The sequence below is a fragment of the Pteropus vampyrus genome, unplaced genomic scaffold (genome assembly GCF_000151845.1).
Source record: "Pteropus vampyrus isolate Shadow unplaced genomic scaffold, Pvam_2.0 Scaffold310, whole genome shotgun sequence".
Taxonomy (NCBI): Eukaryota; Metazoa; Chordata; class Mammalia; order Chiroptera; family Pteropodidae; genus Pteropus; species Pteropus vampyrus.
Window position 1 is genome coordinate 1,727,850 of NW_011889091.1, and position 22,781 is coordinate 1,750,630.

At 36.0% G+C, this 22,781-nt stretch overlaps 1 protein-coding gene across 1 annotated transcript in view; it reads right to left on the reverse strand.

The window, feature by feature from the left end:
* The window catches only part of ZSWIM6 (zinc finger SWIM-type containing 6), a 172,313-nt gene that overhangs the window by 56,001 nt on the left and 93,531 nt on the right, over positions 1-22,781 (reverse strand). The window contains exon 3 of the mRNA XM_011377361.2: positions 7,819-8,175. Within this exon, the coding sequence (XP_011375663.1) occupies positions 7,819-8,175 (357 nt within the window). The remainder of the gene's footprint in view (positions 1-7,818; positions 8,176-22,781) is intronic.

The window sequence follows — 22,781 nt, forward strand, 5'->3', positions numbered from 1 at the left end:
AAAGTATTCAGGGTCCTGAGGCATCAAACAGAGGCCCCTCTATCACAGATAGAGGACAACCTGGTGATTGCCAAGGGGAGGAGGGGGTTAGGGAGCTGGGTGAAAAAGGTGAAGGAGTTAAGAAGTACAAATTGGTAGTTACAAAACAGTCACGGGGATGGGGAGTACAGCATAGGGAATATAGCCAATAGTACTGTAATGGCTGTGTGCAGAGCCAGATGGGTGCTGGAGTAATAGGGGGATCACTCTGTAAACTATATAAATGTGGAACCAATGTACTGTATACCTGAAACTAATAAAAAATAATTTTTTTTTTTTAAAAGGCCTCTTTAGGATATTAAATGACATACTGATATCTGTCTCATGACACGGAAACAGTTGCTTCTAAGCATTAGGCAACACCATATCATCCTGTAAATTTTACACTGGCTTATGCTGTTTGGTATGTGGACTCATCCACAGCTCTGGGTTCTAATAAGTAACTTAATGCTTCCCTTCTCCTCTTACTCTGCTAAAAAACGAACTCGAAAAAAGAAGTGAACGGCTTTTTAGTTTATAGCTTCATCTTAACTGTGGCCTAACAGCTTTAGTAGTAACACTGTTGTCCAATCAATGCTTTAACTATTTACATTTACATAGCAATGTTCTTTTTGGTTAAAATTAGATTGTCAAATTCAGTCTATACAGGCAGAATGTAGGCAGCAGATGTCTACACTGCACAGGTGGTTAATTTGGCCTCTTTGGGGGGAACCTATTGAAGAATGCTATCTCCTACAGTTTTAGTGCCTGCTGTTAAAACTAGGAAATAAGAAGCCTGTGGCTAACAAAGGTACAGGTACACCTGTCTTATGAGCTGAAAGCAAAATCCTGACATCAACTACTGGCGATGAGAAAGAGGCCAGGGAGCAAACTTCAGTGATCCAGACTCAAAAAACAGTCTTTCCTTAGAAAGGACAAGAGCTAGAAGACCGTTGGAAAAAAAAATGTGCACTGAATAAGTATGTGCTTGCAAAAAGATTTAAATTTTATTCTTAATTAAGTCCTCATTTCAAGGTAGTGACTAATGTCATTTTAATTTACAATTTCGAGGTAGCTGAAACTGCCAGATCCTTCATCATCTTCTATTCTCAATGCTCAGTTCATATAATTCTACTACCATTAAACAGTGGGGTATCCTCTCCACGAACTGTTGGAGGACAACCGATTTTCTTTATCATGGAGTCTTATGACAGAGGGAGCCCTAGCACGCCCTAGGCTTTGCTCCCTCAACAAGCCACCTTCCCTTCAGCTAAATGCCAAGGAAGTAAATAAGCAGCACTGTAATCAGCATATATCTCGGGGACTCAAATAGGCCTGTCAGGGTTTATAGTCCCTCCTCTATTATTTTCCCCTCATCTGACTTTATTACTCATCTCTTATTATTCATTAAATTTACTTCAGAAGTTCAACAATATACTTATTCATGTATAGAAATAATCATGTATTTAATACAAATATAAAGTATTTGAACATCCTCCAGTGCTAGCTGAAAAAGAATATAAACATAGCGTATACAACAGGTAAGTCATTTTCCATTACTTAGCTAATAAATGCATTAACGACTGATTACCTGGTACACAGAAATATTTAAATGCAACATTCTCAGAAAGTCTCATTTTTACATAATCCAACCCTTCAAATTTATTAAAAGAGATCTATAATGCTTACAATCTTCAATGGTTTGCTCAGATTCTTTTAAAAGATGTTTTTAAAAATCTAGTTCGCAAATATTTTCCTTAACTATCTACTACTGCCTATGAAGGCACATGCTAATTGCCACATCACAATGATGGTGGTTGGTAACAGCTACTCATATTTACTCCTCTAACCCTCCAGACCATACGAAATAGGCACTCTTTATTGTCCACATTTTACAAATAAGAAAACTGAGGCCTGAAGAGATTGAGTTACTTGCCCCCAGTAACAGAGTTGGAAAGCAAAGGGGCCAGTATCCTAACTTAGGCTATCTAACTTCCAAGTTCTTAAAGACTCTGAACAGTCTTACAGTGAGAAGTGCATGTGTAGGGAAGATGGGAATAATAAACTCATCTAGCCAACATGAAGAGACTTAGTGTCAGTTGAGAGAGAGAGAGAGTGAGGAAACCGCTGACAGCGGGTAGAATCTTTTGTAAATTATAAAAGCTGAGGCTGTGTCAACGCTGACTAGAGTGTGAAGGAAGGCAAGATTTGGAGGTGAAAATAAAAAGATAAAGGGTACTGGGCTAAAAAATAACTTGGCTGTCTCTGCATTACCCTAACAAATAACTCAAGTTAGAAAAATGTGATTCCTCCAAATTAAGTGACATAAGTTCTAAGATTATTTTTTTTTTGGTAAAGTGAAATATTTTTTCCCATGAAGGAAAAAAATAGTATCACCTGTGTGTGATCATATATTCCATCAATTTAAAAAAAAAAAAACATTTAAATCATATTATGAAAACATCAAGTTTCAGCTAAAACTTAGGAGCAAAACTGGTAATTTTTGGAGGAAAATTTGGCAGTAATTACAAAACTCAAAATGCATATACCACTTATTCTGGCATTTCTACTACTAAGAATCTATTATTCAAAATTACTTGCACAAATACACACACACACGCAAAGAGGTCGCAGTAGCGCTGCATATAGTAGGAAAAAAATGGAAACAACTTCAAAATCATTCAGTAGCTTAATGGTTAAATATATCCATACTGTGGAATACTATAAAACATTTAAAACAGTAATAGATCTACTTGTCCTATTTGTATTAATGTAAAAAGATATTTATGCTATATTAAGAGAAAAAAGCAAACTGCAGGAAAAAGTTTTCTAACTTGTTTTTTAAAAGTTACAAAAAGAAAACTGCCTCAAGGAATATAAGCCACACCCAGCAGTGGCTGCCTTGAGAGAAAAAGGGGCTACGGAGACTAAAGGAGAAGGCCACTGGGGGTGGGGCGCCAATGAGGACTTGTCTTTTTGTGTTCACTTCTATACTGCTGTAAATCTTTCCAACAGTCTTATTTTTTCAATTTTCTTTTAAGTTTCACACTATGTACTCTGAGATAACATTTAAAGCAACTTTAATTCCCTCCTATAGAATGTATTTGCTAATTAAATTGACCACCAGTAGAGCACACCTTTGTTTAATCAACTGTCAATGCCAGAATGTTCTATAATAGAAAAGATATGCTTTTAATAACCAAATTATCTCCTTAAAATATTTGCAAAAACTGATTGCTAATGCAAGCCCAATTACAATGAACATGACCATCTACAGGGAAGCAAAAAGAAGAAAAATGTGACATCGAACGACTCCAACTGTCACTGCTAGATTTGGAACATGTATGTGTATAAAAATCTCCAAGTTCCTACTAAGAACAAAATGAAATGAAAAAATAACAATATTACTTTTTGTTTAACACATTGTTTGTGTTACTTTTTACGCATTGTCCTTAGGGAGGCTACCAAGATACACAGATCACAGTTCCAGCTCTGATGGAGTTTACAATAAAGTAAACACAAGCTACACAGTGAACATGGGATTGCTGAGTAGGTTTGCTTATTTGGTAATATCTAGGGGAGCATGAACAGACTGATATATAAGACACAGAGGGACACAGAGGCATTTGGAAGCTAAGTTAAGCATGGCAGGCAAGCATGAATGGAATTTATGGTGTTGGTTTTATAAGAACCATACTCAAACAAACTGAAATGTCTGATCAAAGAACACGCAGGTGCACACCTGGGCAGAAGTATAGGAGGTACACCTTTGCAGTTATGGATCCTACGTGCCTTCTGGGTCTTCTGCAGAAATATCACCATCAGAGAGTCACAGAATCAGAGGCAGAAGAGATCTTAGACGTCATGTGTCAAACCCATCTGACATTTGAATACATCCCTTCTACATCCAGCTGACTGAGATGGTATCTCTGGGCACATGGCAGTCAAGTGAGGAATGAGTCTAGCCTACTTCTGGGATTGGTTAGGCTCTGGCAGTAAAAGAGCCACTGAAATGACCCCCCTTTCCCTCTGTTCCAAGTTAGGACCAATGTCACAGCTTCCTCTCAGTCTGTCCCTCTTTGTTGTAGTCTACCCAGTTATATGCTAGCCCATAAAAAGGTCACTAAAAGAAGAGTACAAGAGAGAAAGTAGAAGAACAGGAAATATGTGACAGAAAGTCAACTTTAACATCGTCCATCCCCAAATTGGTTTCTTCTCTCTTTTTAACAATGTGTACTTACAGAAACCCCAACAGGAGATGAACTCGGTTATTTTATTTTTATTATTATTATACACGTATACATTATATCATTAAAGTTCTTCTGACACTGTTAGAGAAGATAATGAGCATTTTAAATGAGAAAAAATGAGTCTCACCTAAGGTCACATAGGTAATAGAGACAATACTGGACTCTAGGCCCCAAATGTCAAGTTCAATGTTCTGTCCCTATACCACAATTCACCAATCTATAATACATCTCCTTTAATAGGAAGTATAAAGACCAGAAAAGGCTGAGCTGAATTAACTGAGAGTGAGTTAGCACTTAAAAATCAGTAAATTTCTAGATAAGGACTTAGCAAAACACCAGCCTCTTTTAAAGAACATGGAAGATAGAAAGTTTTATTAGAATATAAAATGAAGAGTAAACAATTTTGATTAAAAAATGCAGAACTATAACTGGTGATCTCTTTGGAGGGCCATTAACATTAACTTACAGCCACTATTTAGCATACAATGGTTAATTTTATACTCTAATCAAAATTGTGTGGGAAATTTTATAAAAAACAATGGAATGTAAAATAAAGTCTACAGACAAGGAATTGTTATGATGACTAAATCTATATTCCAACTACCTTTGTTGAATCTGTGACCTTGGATAAGTCACGAACCCATTCTCAATTTCTTCATCTAGACACTCTTGCAATTACAAATTTGCAATGCCTAACTTACAAGGAAATTATGAGGAACAATGGGCCTAAAATAGACTTGAAGAAGCTTTTAATTCTTAAGAATAAAATTATTTAAAAAATATTTCAAAATAATCGAAAATAGAATTTTAAGAAGCATTAGGATAAGTTCACTAGGAAAAGGAAAAACCAACATAGTTTGCATTTACTTATAAATTACGACCTTTTTCTAAAAAGAATTTGAATAAGCTAAATCTCATTAGATGAGGTTTAAGATGTCTTTAAGATGTCTACTAAGAGAATCAAACCTAAATCCTATCCTGTTATTTATCTAGCAAAAAGTGATGCTTTTCCTTAAGAGAAAAATCAACCCTTCTCAATATTCACATTCAAGACATCTTTCTTCAAGAAAAACTACACCCACAAAACCATACAAAAAAGTACTGCTTTAAAAACAGGTTAAAAAATGCTGTATGTACAGATGTTTGGAAGCAGGTGGGACCACGTAGTCAAATAACCGAAAACATTTTTAATTCCACCCCCTACTAAGTCATCAATCTAACAGCTAAAATGAGACCCTCCAGGGAGCAGATTTCCCATTTCATCATTTAAAGTCATGGCTTGCTTCCTACCTTCTTCTTCTTTACCAATTGTCACAATAGAATGGAAGGCAGGAAGGCAGTTCGTGTAATTGGCCCATTTCCAGGCTGGGAGCAAATCTGATAATAAATTAAGTGGAGAGAAAGCTGGCGGGATAAACTGCTCAAGTTCACTGCTCGTGTGAAGCTATCCTCATACAAAAGTTATCTGAAAATCACATTGAGGCTAAAGCTAACCTGTATTCTGTCCTTGATACTTTCTTAGATATAGTTTTCCTCCAATTTTAGAAACTGTGAAAGAAATATATTATGTAAACACATTCTGCATCCAACTTTACATTATTTCCTCAATCCCATATTTCAACACAGAAATAGATTTTATTAAAAGCTTTTGGATAAGAAACTTTGAGGGCTGCTATTCTTCAAATCAAGACAAATGCTGAACAAAAATGACTGTTGATGTAGACTTCTAGTTAAACTAAAACTAAGAAAACAAAGTGGTGCTCATAGGTTACATGAATTAAGAAACAAAGAAAGAAAAAAAGAGAATACATGGAAGTTGGAAGAAATGGTATATCCTATTCTTTTGCCGCCAATGAACAAGTTAGTAAGAAGCCACAAACAGGCTCCTGAGAAATCTCTGTAAAGATTGTGAGCTGGCTTTAATTTTCACAAGGCAACAAGGTTGAGACAGATAAGACATGACAGAGCCGAAAATCTACTTAAAAAAGTTCTTGAGTGCATGTGCTTTTGGTAGGTCCGAGGTACTTCCATGACAGAGTTGTTTACAATCCTGTTATTTAACACTGGTGGACTCTACCTAGTAAAATGCTTTACATACCCTATGATAGCTACTTTAATAAAGCCAAGTCTGATATGGGAAACACTAGAAGAAATATGGCTATGTGGATTTTCCTCTGACATAAAAACCATGTGAAAAATATCTACGGCACCAAGAGACTTATAAAAGAATGCTCACAGCACTATTCAAACCAATACCCACACATATGGCTATTGAGCACTTTGCGGCTCTAGTGTGATTTGAGATGTGCTTTAAGTGTAAAACAGACACCAGATTCAAAGACTTAATATTTCAAAGACTTAAAAAAGGTAAAATATACCAATATTTTTGTTGAATTGATATTTATGAATATTGTGATACTCATATGAATATGTTGAATCAATATTTTGACTATGTTGAGATAAATAAAACCTAGATTAAAATTAATTTTTTAATGAGGCTACGAGAATATTGTAAATTATACAAATGGCTTACATTATATTTCTACTGGACAGTGATAGGAATGTTCTATTGTTGACGTGGGTGTTGGTTCTTCTTCTGAATCTGCACATTCACATTTTATGCACTTTTCTGTATGTTATATCTCACAACTGAAAAGATATGATCTCCAACTGCTTTCCTTAAACGCCTATGTTTACTCTATCAAGTAATGACTTTGAAGAAAACCTACAGCAACAAGGCTGAGTGACTGACTGGCTTAGTCAAGACTGTTACATTCTTCAACATATTTTTAAATATTTAAAAAACTATGTCTAAATGTTTTAAAAGCACAGTAACCTATAATTAACATTATTTATCTTGTACTAATGTAATATATGATATAGGTGGTGGGTGTATATCTGAAAAGCTGCACATACATTCTTGTGAGTCAACATATTTGCAATGTACAAAATAAATGGTTGATAAAATGTGTTTACAAATAAATATGTTCAATGTATAAAAGATTTAAAAGAAACGCTTTTGGGGATTTCTTATACATGACAGCCATATTCTGAATTCTCTCTAAAAAACTTGTAATATTTTTCTAAGAATAATTTACTTTCTTAAATTAAGGTATCCTGTCACAAAGTTCTAGCCTTGGAAAGTAAATTTTAAAAGAAAATGAAAAAAAAAAATTCTGAGCATGCACAAATCAGTTTACTGACAACAGGTGACATGGGTGAATTAAATAAGTGTTTTCCATAACTAACATCTAGTATTTGATGAAATTTTACCAAATATAAAAGTATAAGAGTCAAGCTTTAACAAATAAGAAATTTTTCTGAGCATGAAATTCTTGATATCTAGTAGAATGCATGAACTACTTCAAAAGAAATGTTTTTGGATACAAAACTAAACTTAAAATTCTCTCATGACAACCTAAAGTTCTCTCACGACACAACCTAAGAGTTGATAACCTAATTCACATTTAATTCATTTTTATGAAGAACTGAATTTATAAACAAAAAAGAATCCAGAGAAGAAATCTACAGAATGACTGTCTATACTCACCATGAACTTGGTTGATTTCTGAATTCTGGGATAGAATTTCATCTGCTAATTTTTGAGCAGTTGGCAAAACTTCTGTGTGGTGCACTGTGATCAAATACTGTACAAACTTTTGTAATTGGTCTCTATTCATTTGAAAGAGAGTCTCTGAAATGGGAAGATGCAGTTTGACCTGATCTGGCTTGCGGATGCGGTATAAAGACAGTGCCACAACATGGGCACAATAAAATATGTCCTTGTTTCCACAGCTGCAGGTCACTGAGGTAATCTTGCAACGATCAAAGCTGATGGCCACGTTGCAAACGGTTTCTGGCTCCGATTGTATTGCAGGTTCTGTTACTGTGCCACTTAAGTGGAAACCTGTATGAGAGAAAGAGAGAAGAGTTTAGCTTCTGCATTCAGATGCTATGAAATACTCCAATTCTTTGAAATGTATAGTAATTGACAGAGGCAAGAAAAAAATATGACAGCTTTTATTTTCAAGTAAAAATGTTCGAATCACTCGAACTCCACTGCCTCCTTCCCACTCCTCTGCACCTTATAAGTAAAAAAAACAAATGGTATTCAACAGACATCTGAAGTATTTTGCAGTCATATGAAAACACTTCTTGCAGTATACCACCACCATATCTACAGGAAATTCTTAGATCACAGCACTAATGAGCCATCATTGTTCTACTCTGAATCTGTGGTAAACTGGACAAAAATCTCCTAGATCAGTGGTTTTCTTCATCAGTGGGTTTCTTCCTTTAAAAAATAAACTTTCCAAAATAGAGTAAGCCAGCTCAGCTTTCTTCTTGACAAACTCTTCCCTTCCTTCCTCCTTTATTCCAGGCAGCCACTAGCCTCCTTCAACCAACTGTGCAACTCTGAGGGGCGTCCCTTTTCAGAGGCATTGACCAGAAAAATTTTAAAAAATGAATACTCCTTTCTGTAGCATGCATAACATATACCCCAGTATAGCAACATGTATGAGCAGTGTCTGCTGGTAGAACTGCAAAACCCACCAAATCTCACACATACCAGTCTAGGTAGCTACATGCATGTGCGCTCCCTCCCCAAACTCTCCCCACCAAGGGGAAAAAAAATCACCAAGTGGCAAGAGGCCTCAGAGGCCTTGTAGCTTAAACTTAGAACCACATGGGAAACCCCCACAATCCCCCTGACCGATGGCCATTTGGCCACTGCTTATAACGGTCCAGAGATGACACATTTACCCCATATAGGCAACAATTCTCCTTTGGGTAGGCCAAGCTATATACAGTCAACTGAAAACTGCCTCCCACCACCAGTGCCACCAGTCAGTCCTGGCCTGTTTGGCCAGGGAACAAATCCTCCGCATACCTATTCCCTACATGTGTGTATGAGAAGGTTATCATGAATTTTTTTTGTGGCACATCCATTTAGTTCCACCTTCCCTTTGGGGACCTCCAGGACACAGATTTACAACAGGATTTCAAGTGCCTAACAGAAACTTGAAGCTACAAAACAACCTTTTGCTCTCCCCCTTAGTCTGCCACCATCTATGCTACTTGAATAAAATTTGTCAAGCAGGTCACTGCTTCTTCAGGTTCTCCTTCATTCACAAAGAGAAGTATCTTTACCAAGTGGGAACTCTAGGAGGAGTGTTGCACATGAAGCTGCAGAGATGTGACACGACAAGACAGCCAGATGACACCTAGAGTTCACATGTGGCACATATGAACCCCATTTATTATCTTCAAAGGAGGATAATCAGACTGTAGAGTTGGAAGAAACACTACTCAACTTACAAGGAATCTTTCAGAGTAATATAATTTTGTCATGATAATTCATATTCAGCAACACAGTAGAAAGAGAAAAATGGTGTAATAATTTTTACCAAATTAATCAATTTAAAAAGTATTTCCTTAAAAACAAGTTATTATTGCTTCACAACAAGAAATTTTGAGAACTGTAATACTGGTAACTTTTGGTTTTCTTCCATAGAGATTACCAATTTTGATTTTCTTCCAGAGTTTCAGAATGGATATTCCAGCCTCCTTTAGATCTTCTAGTCAGGAAGTTTTTGGGAAACCACAATTAAAGATACATAATAAATGTAATCATATTTTAAAAAATTTTAACTGTATTTTCCCAGGAAGAAAAAGTCATTAAAAAGTAAACGCCCAAGAAAATTTCAAAAATGAAGACTAATAAGGGCAGTCTTTCCTTATTATATACCAGATACGCTATAAGTCTACAATAAAAATATTAATCTGATATCATCCAAGATCAAGGAGTTTCATGAATGTTCATTTTCCAAGTAATTCTAGATGATCTTTCATGTACCCAAACACTTTAAAGAATTCCAACCATTTTTGTTGAAAATATTTCTATGTGTTGTAATTTCTATCCTGCCACATTAACCAGCTGACCAGTCAGTGTGGCCATGTGGGGCAGCACTTCCTGTAACAGACAACTGCAGGTGGCAGTACTTTTTAAGTGAGCCTTTTCTCCACAATCAGTTAGTTATCAAGATGATTCCTCTCTTATACTGCTAGACGCCTCTCTTATATTCCTTGCCCTCAGGTCAGCTGCACCTCTAATGTGACTAACTTTGTAACAGTGACTTAATACTTAGAGAGACCTACCTGTATTATCATTATTATTTTTTTTTATTCTGTTACTTTTAGGTTGATGTTGCTAGAGACGAGACGCTTTACTTTAAATACAGGAAAATTACATACACACACGTAAGGGACAGCTGGTACATTACTTTTTAAGGCTATGCAATACCGAGTCAATATGTAGGAATTCCATTAAGCCTTACTTCAGGATATTTTGGGATCTCCAATTTGAGAAAGCTCTGAAATTCCACCAACCCACTCTCTGTGGGTCTTAAATCACATTAGAGCACCCACAAGAGAAGCAAGGAGAATAATTCCTCCCTCAACAATCCCTAGAGGACTATAAGACATCTTTCTTCCAAGCCCCTCCTCCCCATCCCCAGGCAGTCTTATCTCTTAGGTATTGGGTGACCGAAACAAAAATAATGTTCCTGAGGATGGATTTTGCCTTTCTGGAGTTCTGACAAACCCTGATGACCAACTGTTTTAGGATCACAAAGGCAAAATCTCCTTCTGAGATAGTTAGCTGTCCTATATGACAGAAATGAGGATACAAAAAGAGGCAATCTTCCACTCTGTGGTAAAACATAGAAAATTAACTGTTTTGTTTTCAAAGAACTAAAACTGAAGAAATTACAAAAAACCTTTTCTTACAAATATATTTATTTGACTTTACAAAATATAATCTGTCAAAGATAGTTACTCCCATAAGAGCAAACCTCTCTAGGCAGTCAAACTGTTTTATCATCATGCCATCACAGAACCCAACAAAACGTTAGCATTCACATTATCAATCTGCAGGAACTGAAGAAAAACAAAGCAGAAACCAAAGCACAGTGTTGTATAGGCCTTGGTAATAGGCTTTGATTCGGATCAGGTTCTGTCACTTAAATGCTGAGTGCTCTGGACTTGTTATTGAACCTCTCTGAGTTTTGCTCTACTTATGTGCAAAATGTGGCTAGAAATAGCTCCAGGGTTGTTCTGGGATTGCAATGAAATAACATATGTAAAGCACCTGGCACATAGTAAAAGAACTCATTAAATTTTATTTCCCTTTCCTTCCCTTCCAGCTGGAGAAGCAGGAGAGGGGTGTTGGATACATTCCCTTCATCCATAACACTTTCTTTTTCTATGCTACTGGAATACTGGAGGAAGGGGCAATCTCACTCATGAGATGACTTGGAAAATAAGCTTGAGCACTGAGAATGTTTGCAGTGAGTAGGGCAACACTAGAATGATCATTGCTGTTTGACGAAAAAACCAAAAAACTTCAGCCAGTTTGTACACCTTTGCTCAATCCAGCTCTTTCCCCATTTCCCTATTAAGTTCTGCCAGCACACAAATAGTTAATTTTGTGAGTGTTACTTTCATATACAGAGAAACTTGAAAATAGGTTTTTTTTTTTTTTTTGAATCACCATATGTATCTCTAAAGTGTTATAATGTAATGGTTCTCAATGTGTGGTCCAGGGACACCCACAGCCAGGTCCCTGAGACCCTTTGAGAGATTCCCCAAGATCAAAACCTTTTTCATAATTATACCTAGATGTTACTGACCTTTTAAACTCACTCTCATTAAGTTTTCTAGAGGCTACATGACATATGACATCACAACAGACTGAACATAGTGACAGGTAAGAAAATCCAGCTCTCTTCCAAAAAGACAATACAGAGATTTTCAAAAATATAAAACAATGCCATTGTTTTCGCTAAAACATTTTGTGCTTTGGGGACCATGGCTTTTAAGAAATAGAGTTCTGTTATCTATGTTAAGTTTATTATTATTTAATAAATATAAATTTTAACTTTTCTCAGCTTTAAGTCAAACACAGTATCAATAGGTATTCTCATAAGCAAAAGGACTGTGAGGTCATCAATAATTAAGAATGAGAGCAGAAAGATGAAGTACTGCTATTATAATGTGCTGTTAAGAAAGGGAAAAAATAACTCCCTATGCCAACTCATCTTTGAAACGGCATTATTTGTACTTGGATCTTTCAGTAGGTCAGTAGTTAATAAGACTCGGCAGAGAAATATGGAAGGGGCAAATTTCTCACACGAGCACATAATCAAATCATCTAAATTAATTTCACATTAATGAGGATTAATTATGGTTTCTAGAAAGCGAATATTTAATTGTTCACTGCTATTCTAAAATAAGCCTTCCTTGAAAGCTGAATTTCCATACCTAAGGTTAGATTTTAGTTGCATTTTAAAGGGACAAGGAGACCCATAATATCAGACTGGAAAGACAACTGTCTTAAAATACATAAAAAATTTCTAAAGATGGGCCATTTTGTGCATATATGTATATGTGCTCAGTTAACAAAAAAGCGGTTACTAACTCAAAACATTAGAAAATTTCTAAGCTAAAATAAACTAGTAGACATAAAATAAAAATACACACTAGAAACTACTGCTTTCAGTGAGCATTCTTTTCAGAAAAATATGCACTGTGTGCATGAGGCACTCCAGTAACATGTTCTTCGTTGAAAAAGAATTTAACAGAAGCACTGGTGTAGTACTTACACAAATACATCTTTTACCCCTTTCCTAAGTAAAAAGAACCCCTGGGGAAATTAAAGGCAGAAACCAAGGCAATGTAATGTTACGGTTGAAAGGGTGGTAAGGGTTGTGGGAGGTTTTTCTGTATGTTATTAAAGCCAAGTCTAAAAAACACAAAAGTGTTAACATTTAACACTCTCATAACAAAGTATTCATTGGTTAACTAAATCCACTGCACTGGCTAAATGTATAGTAACTAATACCTTATTACGTGTCTCTAGTAAAATAGATGAGTTAATCATTGCCCCCCAAAACCGAACTTTTACCTTTCCTAATGCTGTAGAACTACAGCACACAAAATCCAACTCGCCATGTTGCAATCATCAATTTAAAAAACAAAACATTTTAATTCAAATTGTGCTTAATTTCTAGATCAGCAACTGGCACGTTAAGGGCCCAAGACAGAAGCAATAAACTCAAAAACTAACTTACCTAAAATACAATATTCCTTCTCAACTACATCATTTTCTCAAAGGGAAATCCTAAATTAAAGAGACTGCATCCTGTGAGCTAGTTAACTAAATCCTCTAGCTCTAATTTCTAATACTAAGCTTAAACAGCTTATAGAAAGACATTAGGCGATTTTGCTGGTAATCACTAATGAAGTGGTTTCCATCTTTCAGAAAATTATTTTTTAAAGGAAAAGCTTTATTTTTAAGTCCACCTTAAAAATGCCTATTTGGAATGGAATCATTCCTACACCTCATTAATATCTGAGAAAAAGACAATGGCAAATTAATGCAAACACCAGACTGTACACTACAGCACATCATATAAGTAACGTAAAAATTAACGGAGTGTGTCTTGGATGGGCCCAAGAGTTTCCAGTAGCATTCTGTTTGGTCCTGGTTTTGTTTTCTCATTAATGTAGACTCATGCACCAACTCATACAAGGAGCTGTATGATCAGAATGACCATTACATATGAATGGCATTAGACAGTTAATTAAAATTATTTCTGAAAAAGACACTTAACCACTAATTTAGCTTTCTGCAATGAGCATCTAGAAGGAACACTAGTTTAAGGGGGATGTGCTGGATTTTTTTTTAATCACATCACTCTATGTCATCCCAAATTCTGAAGTTCATAAGGGTTCCCCACCACCACCATTACCATCAAATAATTTTCCACAAATGAGGGAAACAATCACTGCCCAGCCTCAGATTCTGGGTGGGGAAACAAGTTTGGTTGACTCTGAGTTACTTATACAACTATATATAGCCGCAAGGTGCTTAAGAATTTAAATTCTTTGCCCCAGTCTTTTAAATTCCACTTTATTCCACTTTCTCTAATGCCAACATTTTCTATTACAAGCAAAGCAGCTCCAGCCTTAACTCTTCTTAAAGGCCAGATCAGCCAGGCTCCCTGTCTGCATAACCCCTAATGTTGCTCCTATAGTTCAGTGCTCCCTCCTCTTCCTCACTTGGCCTTTCACCTGTGCCCCCAAATTCTGAAGTGCATATTAAGTTTATAGCTCTGCAGTGCCCAAACACCAATTCTTAACACCTCTACACACCTTTGTCTTACTTCCCAGGGCTAGGCCTAAATAGGGAAGAGGACAGAAAATCCTTTCACCAGTTTATTTCCTACTGTTGCTTACAGCAAAACAACCTTCAGAAATGCTTGGCTATTTGCTTTAGGAGTAGAGGTGAAGGAGAAACTCTGGAGACTAATCCTGTTTACCAGACCCAAGAGGTAAGAGAAAAAGAGTGCATGACCTAGAAGAGGAGAATGCAAGCCTCAGCAGTCAAATTCCTCCACCCATACCCTGGAGCTCCGGCCTGACTCCTCAATTCCAATGTGAGGCCCGGCATTTTGGCCCTAACGGATTCCTAATGCCTTACCTCATTCCCAGGCTCTATCGAATTTAATTCTCACAACCATCCTACAGAGTAAGCATCACACTACTCTCTTTACAAGTCAAGAAGCTGAAGTTCTCTCTGAAAGGTAGTGGTGGAATACTCTGTATTAAGCAGGCCTCTGAAGGACTGGTAGGAACATGGGTTTTCCAAAATCCCAATGATGAACTTGCAGAAATAAATCTTTTCACATCAATACATAAATAATTTAAAAGGATGAGGCAAATGAACAGAACCAGACACTTGAGTAAACACTGCTAGGTTTTAGGACCCTTGGAGGCAGGGACACTGTCTTTCATCTCCATAGCCCAAGGATCCAGCATAGCTCTTAGAATAGACCAGGCCCTTGTAACTGTGTCAAATGAAGGAATTCACAGGGCTCTTAGAGCAATACCACCCTGCACTGTAGAAGTCACAAGTGATGAAATGCTTTGGCCCCAAGCCCAGGATACTTTATACTTAACAAAAGACTATTTCTAAGAGTCCACTCCTCTCTCATGAGTTAGGCTGGAAGCAGAGGTCTGTGACACTCTCGGAGACAGCAGAGGTCTATGGCATCATTGTCACAGAGGACTGTCCTGGAGGAAAACACTCAAGAAGCATTTGTTAGATGAAAGAACACACAAATCCTCTTACACTCTTGGTATGTGGAACATACAGATTGGTGCTTCTCAAGCTGGAATATGCATCAGAATCACCTGGAGGGCTTATTATAACAGACTGCTGGGCCCCACACCTCCATCCCAAGTGATGCTGCTGCTGCTGCTGCTGCTGTTGGTCCATGGACCACTGACATAGATTATAATTACAGCCTAAAGGAGCCTTTTCTAGTCAGAATATGTTTAATTAAACAGTAAACAGAACAGTAAAGAATATATAACTTGTGATATAAATAATATATACAATTTCTAGCTTATTATGTAACCTAAATGATTCCCATTCCAAGAAGTCTGGTATGGTATATTAAACTGGTTTGAGCATTAAGAAAAAAATGGGAAAAAAAGAACTTTATAGTAACAAATATGTATTTCTATCATAATTGTTAATACAGCTATACCATCCTATTTTAAGTAAAACCTTCATTAAAAATCTAAATTAAAATATAAGAATTAAAAAACAACTAATCGGAGAGTATTTACCTTTACAAAGAGGTTGCTTTACAAGTCCCGTAGGACTCCTCATAATTGAAGATTCTTTGTGTATTCAAAACAATTCAATTAATGAAAAAATATATTGGCAAAAATTTTAGTAACAGATTTTTTTGCCCAAGGCAAAGTGTACCCTATATGAGAAAGTCAGAGGCAACAGAATATGCGGAATAACACAAGATGAGGTAGGATTTTAGAAAGAATTAGAACCTTTTAAACCAATATCAGTGTTCCTTCTAATTCCAACACATCTCAGTTAAATGACTATAGACAAGTAACTCAGCCTTGATTTTCGCATCTCTAAAAAGGGATTAATAATACTTATCTTGCAGGACTGCTGTAAGGATTAGACTTGACAATGTATGTAAACCACCACAAGGACTTCTTTTATGGAAGGTCTGCTATCATCATTATTGTAATAGAAATGTCACGTGATCTTGGCAGCTCAGTATTTCCAACAAGTACACTGAAACTCTAGGCTCTTAGTGTGAGTATGCACGATGTTGGAAATGCCAAGCTCCCAAGAGCACACCAGCTTTTCTATTACAATAATGGACAGGGGTTTGTTGTTGTTATAATTATATTCTAATACATTCATACTTCCAAATTAATGTAACTACTATCATTTTTTATTCATTTATTCCTGATTTACATTGCACATTCTTAAAATGAGATTTGATTTCAAACAGAAAAGATTTGATTCCCCAAAAAAGGTCTTAGAAGCTTTAATTTTGTCTTAAAATATCTTCTCGTTTCAATAATTTTTCACTCCTAGTTTTGATGATCTCTACTGAAATAAAAAAACACCTTTTTTATCCCTAATGTTTGTCTTCCACGACAATGTATGTAAAATTGTTTTTATATCTCAAGTCCATCTCCTCACTGAACTGGAGACTAACTGAAACTTGGATGCAACACTAAGGAAACTTACCAGTTCTTGTTGTGGAAGAAAAAATGCCCATAGCTTTTCGTTTTTAGTAATTTATGGCCTGACAGGCAGAGTGAAGTCAGAACTCCTGTTCTCCTCAAAGAATGACAAGAACACTAGCCCTGCCAGGGCTGTAGGTATTGCTATTTCCCTGGCTGTGATATCCAGCTGAGAAGAAAAACATCCATGCTCTGTGTGTATCTTTTTAAAAGAACAGTGAGGTAAGAATGTATACTTTGAATACATGACAGATTTTTTCCTAAGTACATAGTGATAAAAGAGAAGCAAAGAAGTTATCTGTTCAAAATATGGATGAAACTTATAAGACATTCCCACCCACATCTTGGAGTACTGTGATTAGATGATTTTTAATTTTCCTTGTTTTGCTTGGTGTGGTGAGTGTATTTTTCTAAAATTTCTACAATAAACATAAATTGCTAAAAGAAAAAAGTGCTTTCACTAAAATTGAAACAGTGCTCAAAGTCTTTCTGAGTAAAGACTTTGCCACAGAAAAGATGTCCAGGGCATGTTCTGGAAGCCTGGTAATAACCACACACCAAGTGCAAACACTGACAGCCTTCAATGTGGTCATCGTCCTACTGACTGGCCCAGACTACACTGGCAACAGCACCATACTCCCAGGCTCTCCTTAACCAATGGATGCTCGCTCATCCCTCTTTATGGCTCAGCCACACTCCAAAGAAAAAGATGATTTACAGCACTCAAGGTAAGACAAGGAAGAGAGAGACTCGGCCCCTGGTTGTCATTCCAGCCATTGTCTAACATTAGCCTGAAGGGCAAGTTACTGAGTATCTATTTCTTGTTTTCTTCTCTCAAGGAAATACATTATATTAGATGATTTCTAAAAAATTATAAAGGTAGGCAGCAGTAATGGAGAGCTACCCAAGATAAGATGAAGAATGGCAGTTGCCACACTCACTTAACTCAAGACTTTTTACCTGCCCTGGCTGCTACAAAGTTGAAACAATGGTCATTTCAAAGGATTTGGAAGCTATGTGGCTCAGGGATGGGGAGAGAAAAAGGATAAATACTGCTATAGCTGCAATCACATATATGACACTGGCATGTGGGGACAATTTTTTAAAACTCTGAAATTCAATATAAAAAAAGGAGTAAAAACAAATTTTATCTACATAATTTTTAACCATTTGCCTAAAACAGATTCCTAAGGCTTATCTTTTTGATGTGTTCTCAACTGAATCTAACAAATCTCAGATTGCATAAAAGTATAGGTGAAGTTTATCTATGCAAAATGTGTAAAATATAGAATAACCTAGAAACATAAAGGAAAGCCCATTAAAAATGAAATGAAACAAATGGATCAGGTATCTTGTCTGCCTTCACCACATAAAAGGCTGTATTCTTTCCATTACATTATCCATTATTATAAACATGAGTAGCTATACCACTCAACAACCACTTCCCTAATCCTCAAACTTGGTAACAGGCAATGTACAAGTCTCCAGGGAAGCAGCCACGAATAACACAAGAGTTCCAGTTTTGAGAGGTGTGGTTAGACTATCGGGCAACTGATAGCAAAGAAGACAGATCAGAGTTGGATTCAGAAATAAATGAGAGGAACAGTACAGACATCAAATGCCCAAATTCTGTTCTATATGCTAACAAGTATTCACTAAAGGGCGGGGGCTCCTAAGGTCATATAAGTCTGGATTAAGTTGCATCCAGCACCATCCTTTTGGGGATTCAGAATGCACATCAGAATGGTAACAGATCTAAGAACTCATACAATAAAGGGACTCCTGTTGAACTTTATTTACTAGAACTTTAAGGAAAAATGGTACTAAAAGGTACAAGGTCAAGAACAGCTATAAAAAAAAAAAAAGAAAAAGAAAACATATTTCAAGATGAGCAGCAGGGTCGCTAAACAGAACCAAAGGCTCAACTGAGAATTTAGAAATCATAAATCAGTATGAGCCAACTGAAAGTCTTTTGTGACCTTTCTTCAGGAGTTTAAGCCCATTCGGACATGAGTGCCTTAAAGGCCAGAGACGCCTCATCATCAGTATCCACCATCTACAGTTAAAGAACCAATTATTTATTGGGAAAAGTAAGCCCGTTGTTGAAAGTCAATCTTCCTATAATGCAATCTAAAAGAAAATAACGCTGTTATTTGCACCACAATTACAGTTAAAAGTTCATCCTGCGTTCTCTCAACTAGAAATATCTATTAATGTTTGATTCACCAGAATATCACACACCTTTTACCCATAATGGTCAAGAAAAGTTTTACAATATTTTACCTCCAAATCTTCAAAATATATGAGTGGCAAAGCTCAAATATATCTTTGAGAGTTTACCATGCAAATCCTGCATTAGAGTTTATTCCATAATACAAAGAGAAAGATGTCCTGGTGTCCTACAAAGGAAGGACTGTGAAGGTCCTAGTGACACTTAGAAGCATCTAGAATAAATATATGGCATATGATATATGTTCAATATTTATTGAGTGAATAAATGAATGGATGAATAAAAAAGTAAAAATTTTTATTCAGTAGAGAGGTTAAATGAAATCTGAGTACTCTACCACATTGTTCTAGTGTGAGAAACTGCAAGATAGCAAAGTCTGTTAATGTACACCTGAAAATTATATAATTGTATTAACCAATGTTACCCTAAATAAACTTAATTAAATTTTTTTTTTTAAAAAGATAGCAAAGTCTGAAAACAAACGATCATGTGCCCTACCCAGGAAGCATATGTAGTCAGTGAGAAACTCTTATTACTTGATAATAACTCTGTTTAAGTGTGACTTTTTCAAAATCTCAGAAAAGTGCCAGTACTTATGTCCAAAAACTTTGTCTTCTTGATAATTCTAAAGAACAAAAGATTCTGCCTAAATATACACTGCTTTAAATAACATTTTGATTGTATTTATTTCTCCTGAAAGCAAAGTATTTATGATATAAATGAACAGATATACTCCATTTTAGCCTAGGAGAGCATTTTTGTAGGGTGGTGATAGTGACTTTAAAGAGTCAGAAAAACACAGGTATTGGTCCAGGGCGCCAACCACAATTTTTCTTTCCTTATCTAATAATTGTTTAAAAAGCTGTTTATTAATAATAATGACCCAATGTTATCAAACTTTAGAACTAAAAAATTTTTTAATATAACTCTGGTGCCAAATTTTTTACTGTTCATTTTAAACAAGAAATGTAAACCCAAATTGCTTCAAATGTGAAAGAGTGCTAATTAAGTAGCAATTATGTACATAGTGGTTTAATGTATGTTTTGGAATCAAAATCTGTGTCTGAGGATTGTCAGTAAAATGAAATGAGAATTGACAATCCTCAGACACAGATTTTGAGTTTTAATCCCAGTTCTGCTACTAATTAGCTGCTTGACCTTGAGTCTTTGGCTTCATTTTCATATCTAGTCCCTCACCTCTTTTGTGGGTGGGGGGGAGATGTCATAGATCCCTTGAGAATCTGAAAAAAAGCACCAGATGCTCCCCCCCAAATATGCATGAAATTATTCAGAGTATTTCAGAGTTCAGGATCTGTTATCTATTCGTTTATTTAGGTAAAGGGCTTCCTTATAATCTCTCCGTTGACCCTCAAAACTCTAAATTTTTTAGATTCTAAAGAAGTCAAAAGCAACCAGAAAAAATTATATATATATTTACTGTCAAAATACAAATGAAAACTTAAGATTTTTGCCTCAAATTATTTTTTTCCTTTGGTTTGTAACAGACTTTCCAGGACTTTTTAAAAGAATTAATTTAACTGTATTTAATACGTATATTCGGCTTATTTGTAAGACATTTAGAGGCAACTGAAATACCTATCAAAGTATCCACATATGTGGAAGCAACCATACTTATCCAAGCTCAAGAAACACTATATCAGCAGTCCCCAACCTTTTTAGTACCAGGGACCAGTGCTCCTATGCGAACCTAATGCCTGACGATCTGAGGTGGAGCTGAGGTGGTGATGCTAGCGCTGGGGAGCGGCTGCAAATACAGATGAAGCTTCGCCACCGCTCACGTCCTGCTGTGTGTCCCAGTTTCTTACAGGTCACGGAAGGGAACAGGTCTGTGGCCCAGGGGGTCACATTCTGCTCTATATTATCCATTCTTGAGAATAAGAAACTTATTTAAGTACAGCCCACAAGTCTAAGTTTACAAAAACAATTTTACATATCAAATATCTTCATTTTGTTAAATAAGTGAAAAAAACCTAGAGAAATACTAGCCTTAAAATATTTTCTAAAAAGCTAAGGAATCCCACTTCATTCTCTTGGATGATTCTTCCTTAAAGTTTATTTTCCTAAATAAATACATGAAAATAATATTTACATATTCTTTTCGAGAAGGCCTCTGATACATTAGATCTTACTGTGAAACTGAATTCTCCCGGTATTACAATGACATCCGTACTAATGATATAATTTTTAAAGAAAATCAGAAATGAAAGGTTGATACCTTAAGGAAAGACTAAACTAGCATAATCAGATTAAATGAGGATCTGATTTTCATTAATCATGACCTTACTAAAACAGTAGTACTCATGTCCAAAAACTTTGTCTTCTTGATAATTCTAAAGAACAAAAGATTCTGCCTAAAAAAAACTGAGGGAAGGTTTATTCCTGAATATTCATTTTACTAGGTTGATGAAAACCTTTCGAAAATGTATTAACACTTCCCTAGCTTCCTAAACAGTATCAAAAAAATCTAATTTAATACTTGCTTGATGGCTCAAGGTTATTATCATTATGAACATTTACTGTACTACGTCCTCCCAGTAATGCCCTCACAGCTTCCCTCAGCCAGGTTATCGGCCCTTTAGCTAAAGAGCACTGCACTGTCCTGCTGGCCAAGTGCCCCGTCTGCTCTTTTTCTCCCTATCTCCTTGTAGCACTCAGGTACCCTTCTCAGGCTGACATTTTGCTTAGCAGTTGCATTCTCTCTAGTTCCTCTAAACTGCTAGTTTACATCTAGGCGTCTGGATATTAGATAACCATCACTGTTAACGCTGCATATAAATAAGAGTAAAAGAGGGCTAGGCATAGGCCTGAGGTTTTCATCTATGAATTAAGTGCTTAAGCTTGAGTCTGGGATGTTGGTGGATTTAGCTTAGCAGCTTCAACTACCCTTCTTTTATCCTTGCTTCACTATTCTCAATTACATCCCAGGCAGAAAATAATAATTAGAGAAAACGAATATAACACTTTTCAAGTTTTTCACCAAAGTATCATGAATTAGAAAAGGTAAAATATGAAATTACTTCTCATTACTAGAAATATGTGATGTAGTAACATGTCTGATTACTTTAATTACTACTGCTAATATTAACACAAAATTTAACTTTTCTGCCATCACAGGAATCTCACTTTTCTCTCAGGGAAAAAAAAAAAAAAAAAGACTTTCAGGATAAACAAATGCAAACCAAAGAAGGCTCTACATTTTTTTCAAGGAAACACCTGTGTAAAAAAACAAGAAACACCTAGATCTTGGTTCCTAAATACCATTCTCTAATAAAGAAGCCAAGCTTCTTGGAAAAAGGCTGATTCTATGGCTGGGGATGAAGAAAATATTGACAGTGCCAGAAAGGAAGTCCTTTAAAAAAATTGAGGGAACTGTCCCATCCTGTAAGAGTCCCCTCGGCAGGCAAAATAAATATTTGAACAACAAAATGTATAACATCAGTATTAGATTATAAATCAAAGAATAAAATATATATCTGAGTCCATACTTATATAAATTCTTGAATAAATAAAGAACAAATGGACATGTCTGCCTCACAGAAGATGCCAATTAATAAATGTAGAGGAGATAAGGGTAAAAATCATTATAACAGCCACAGTAATATTTGCTGCAGGCAAGAGACATGACAAAT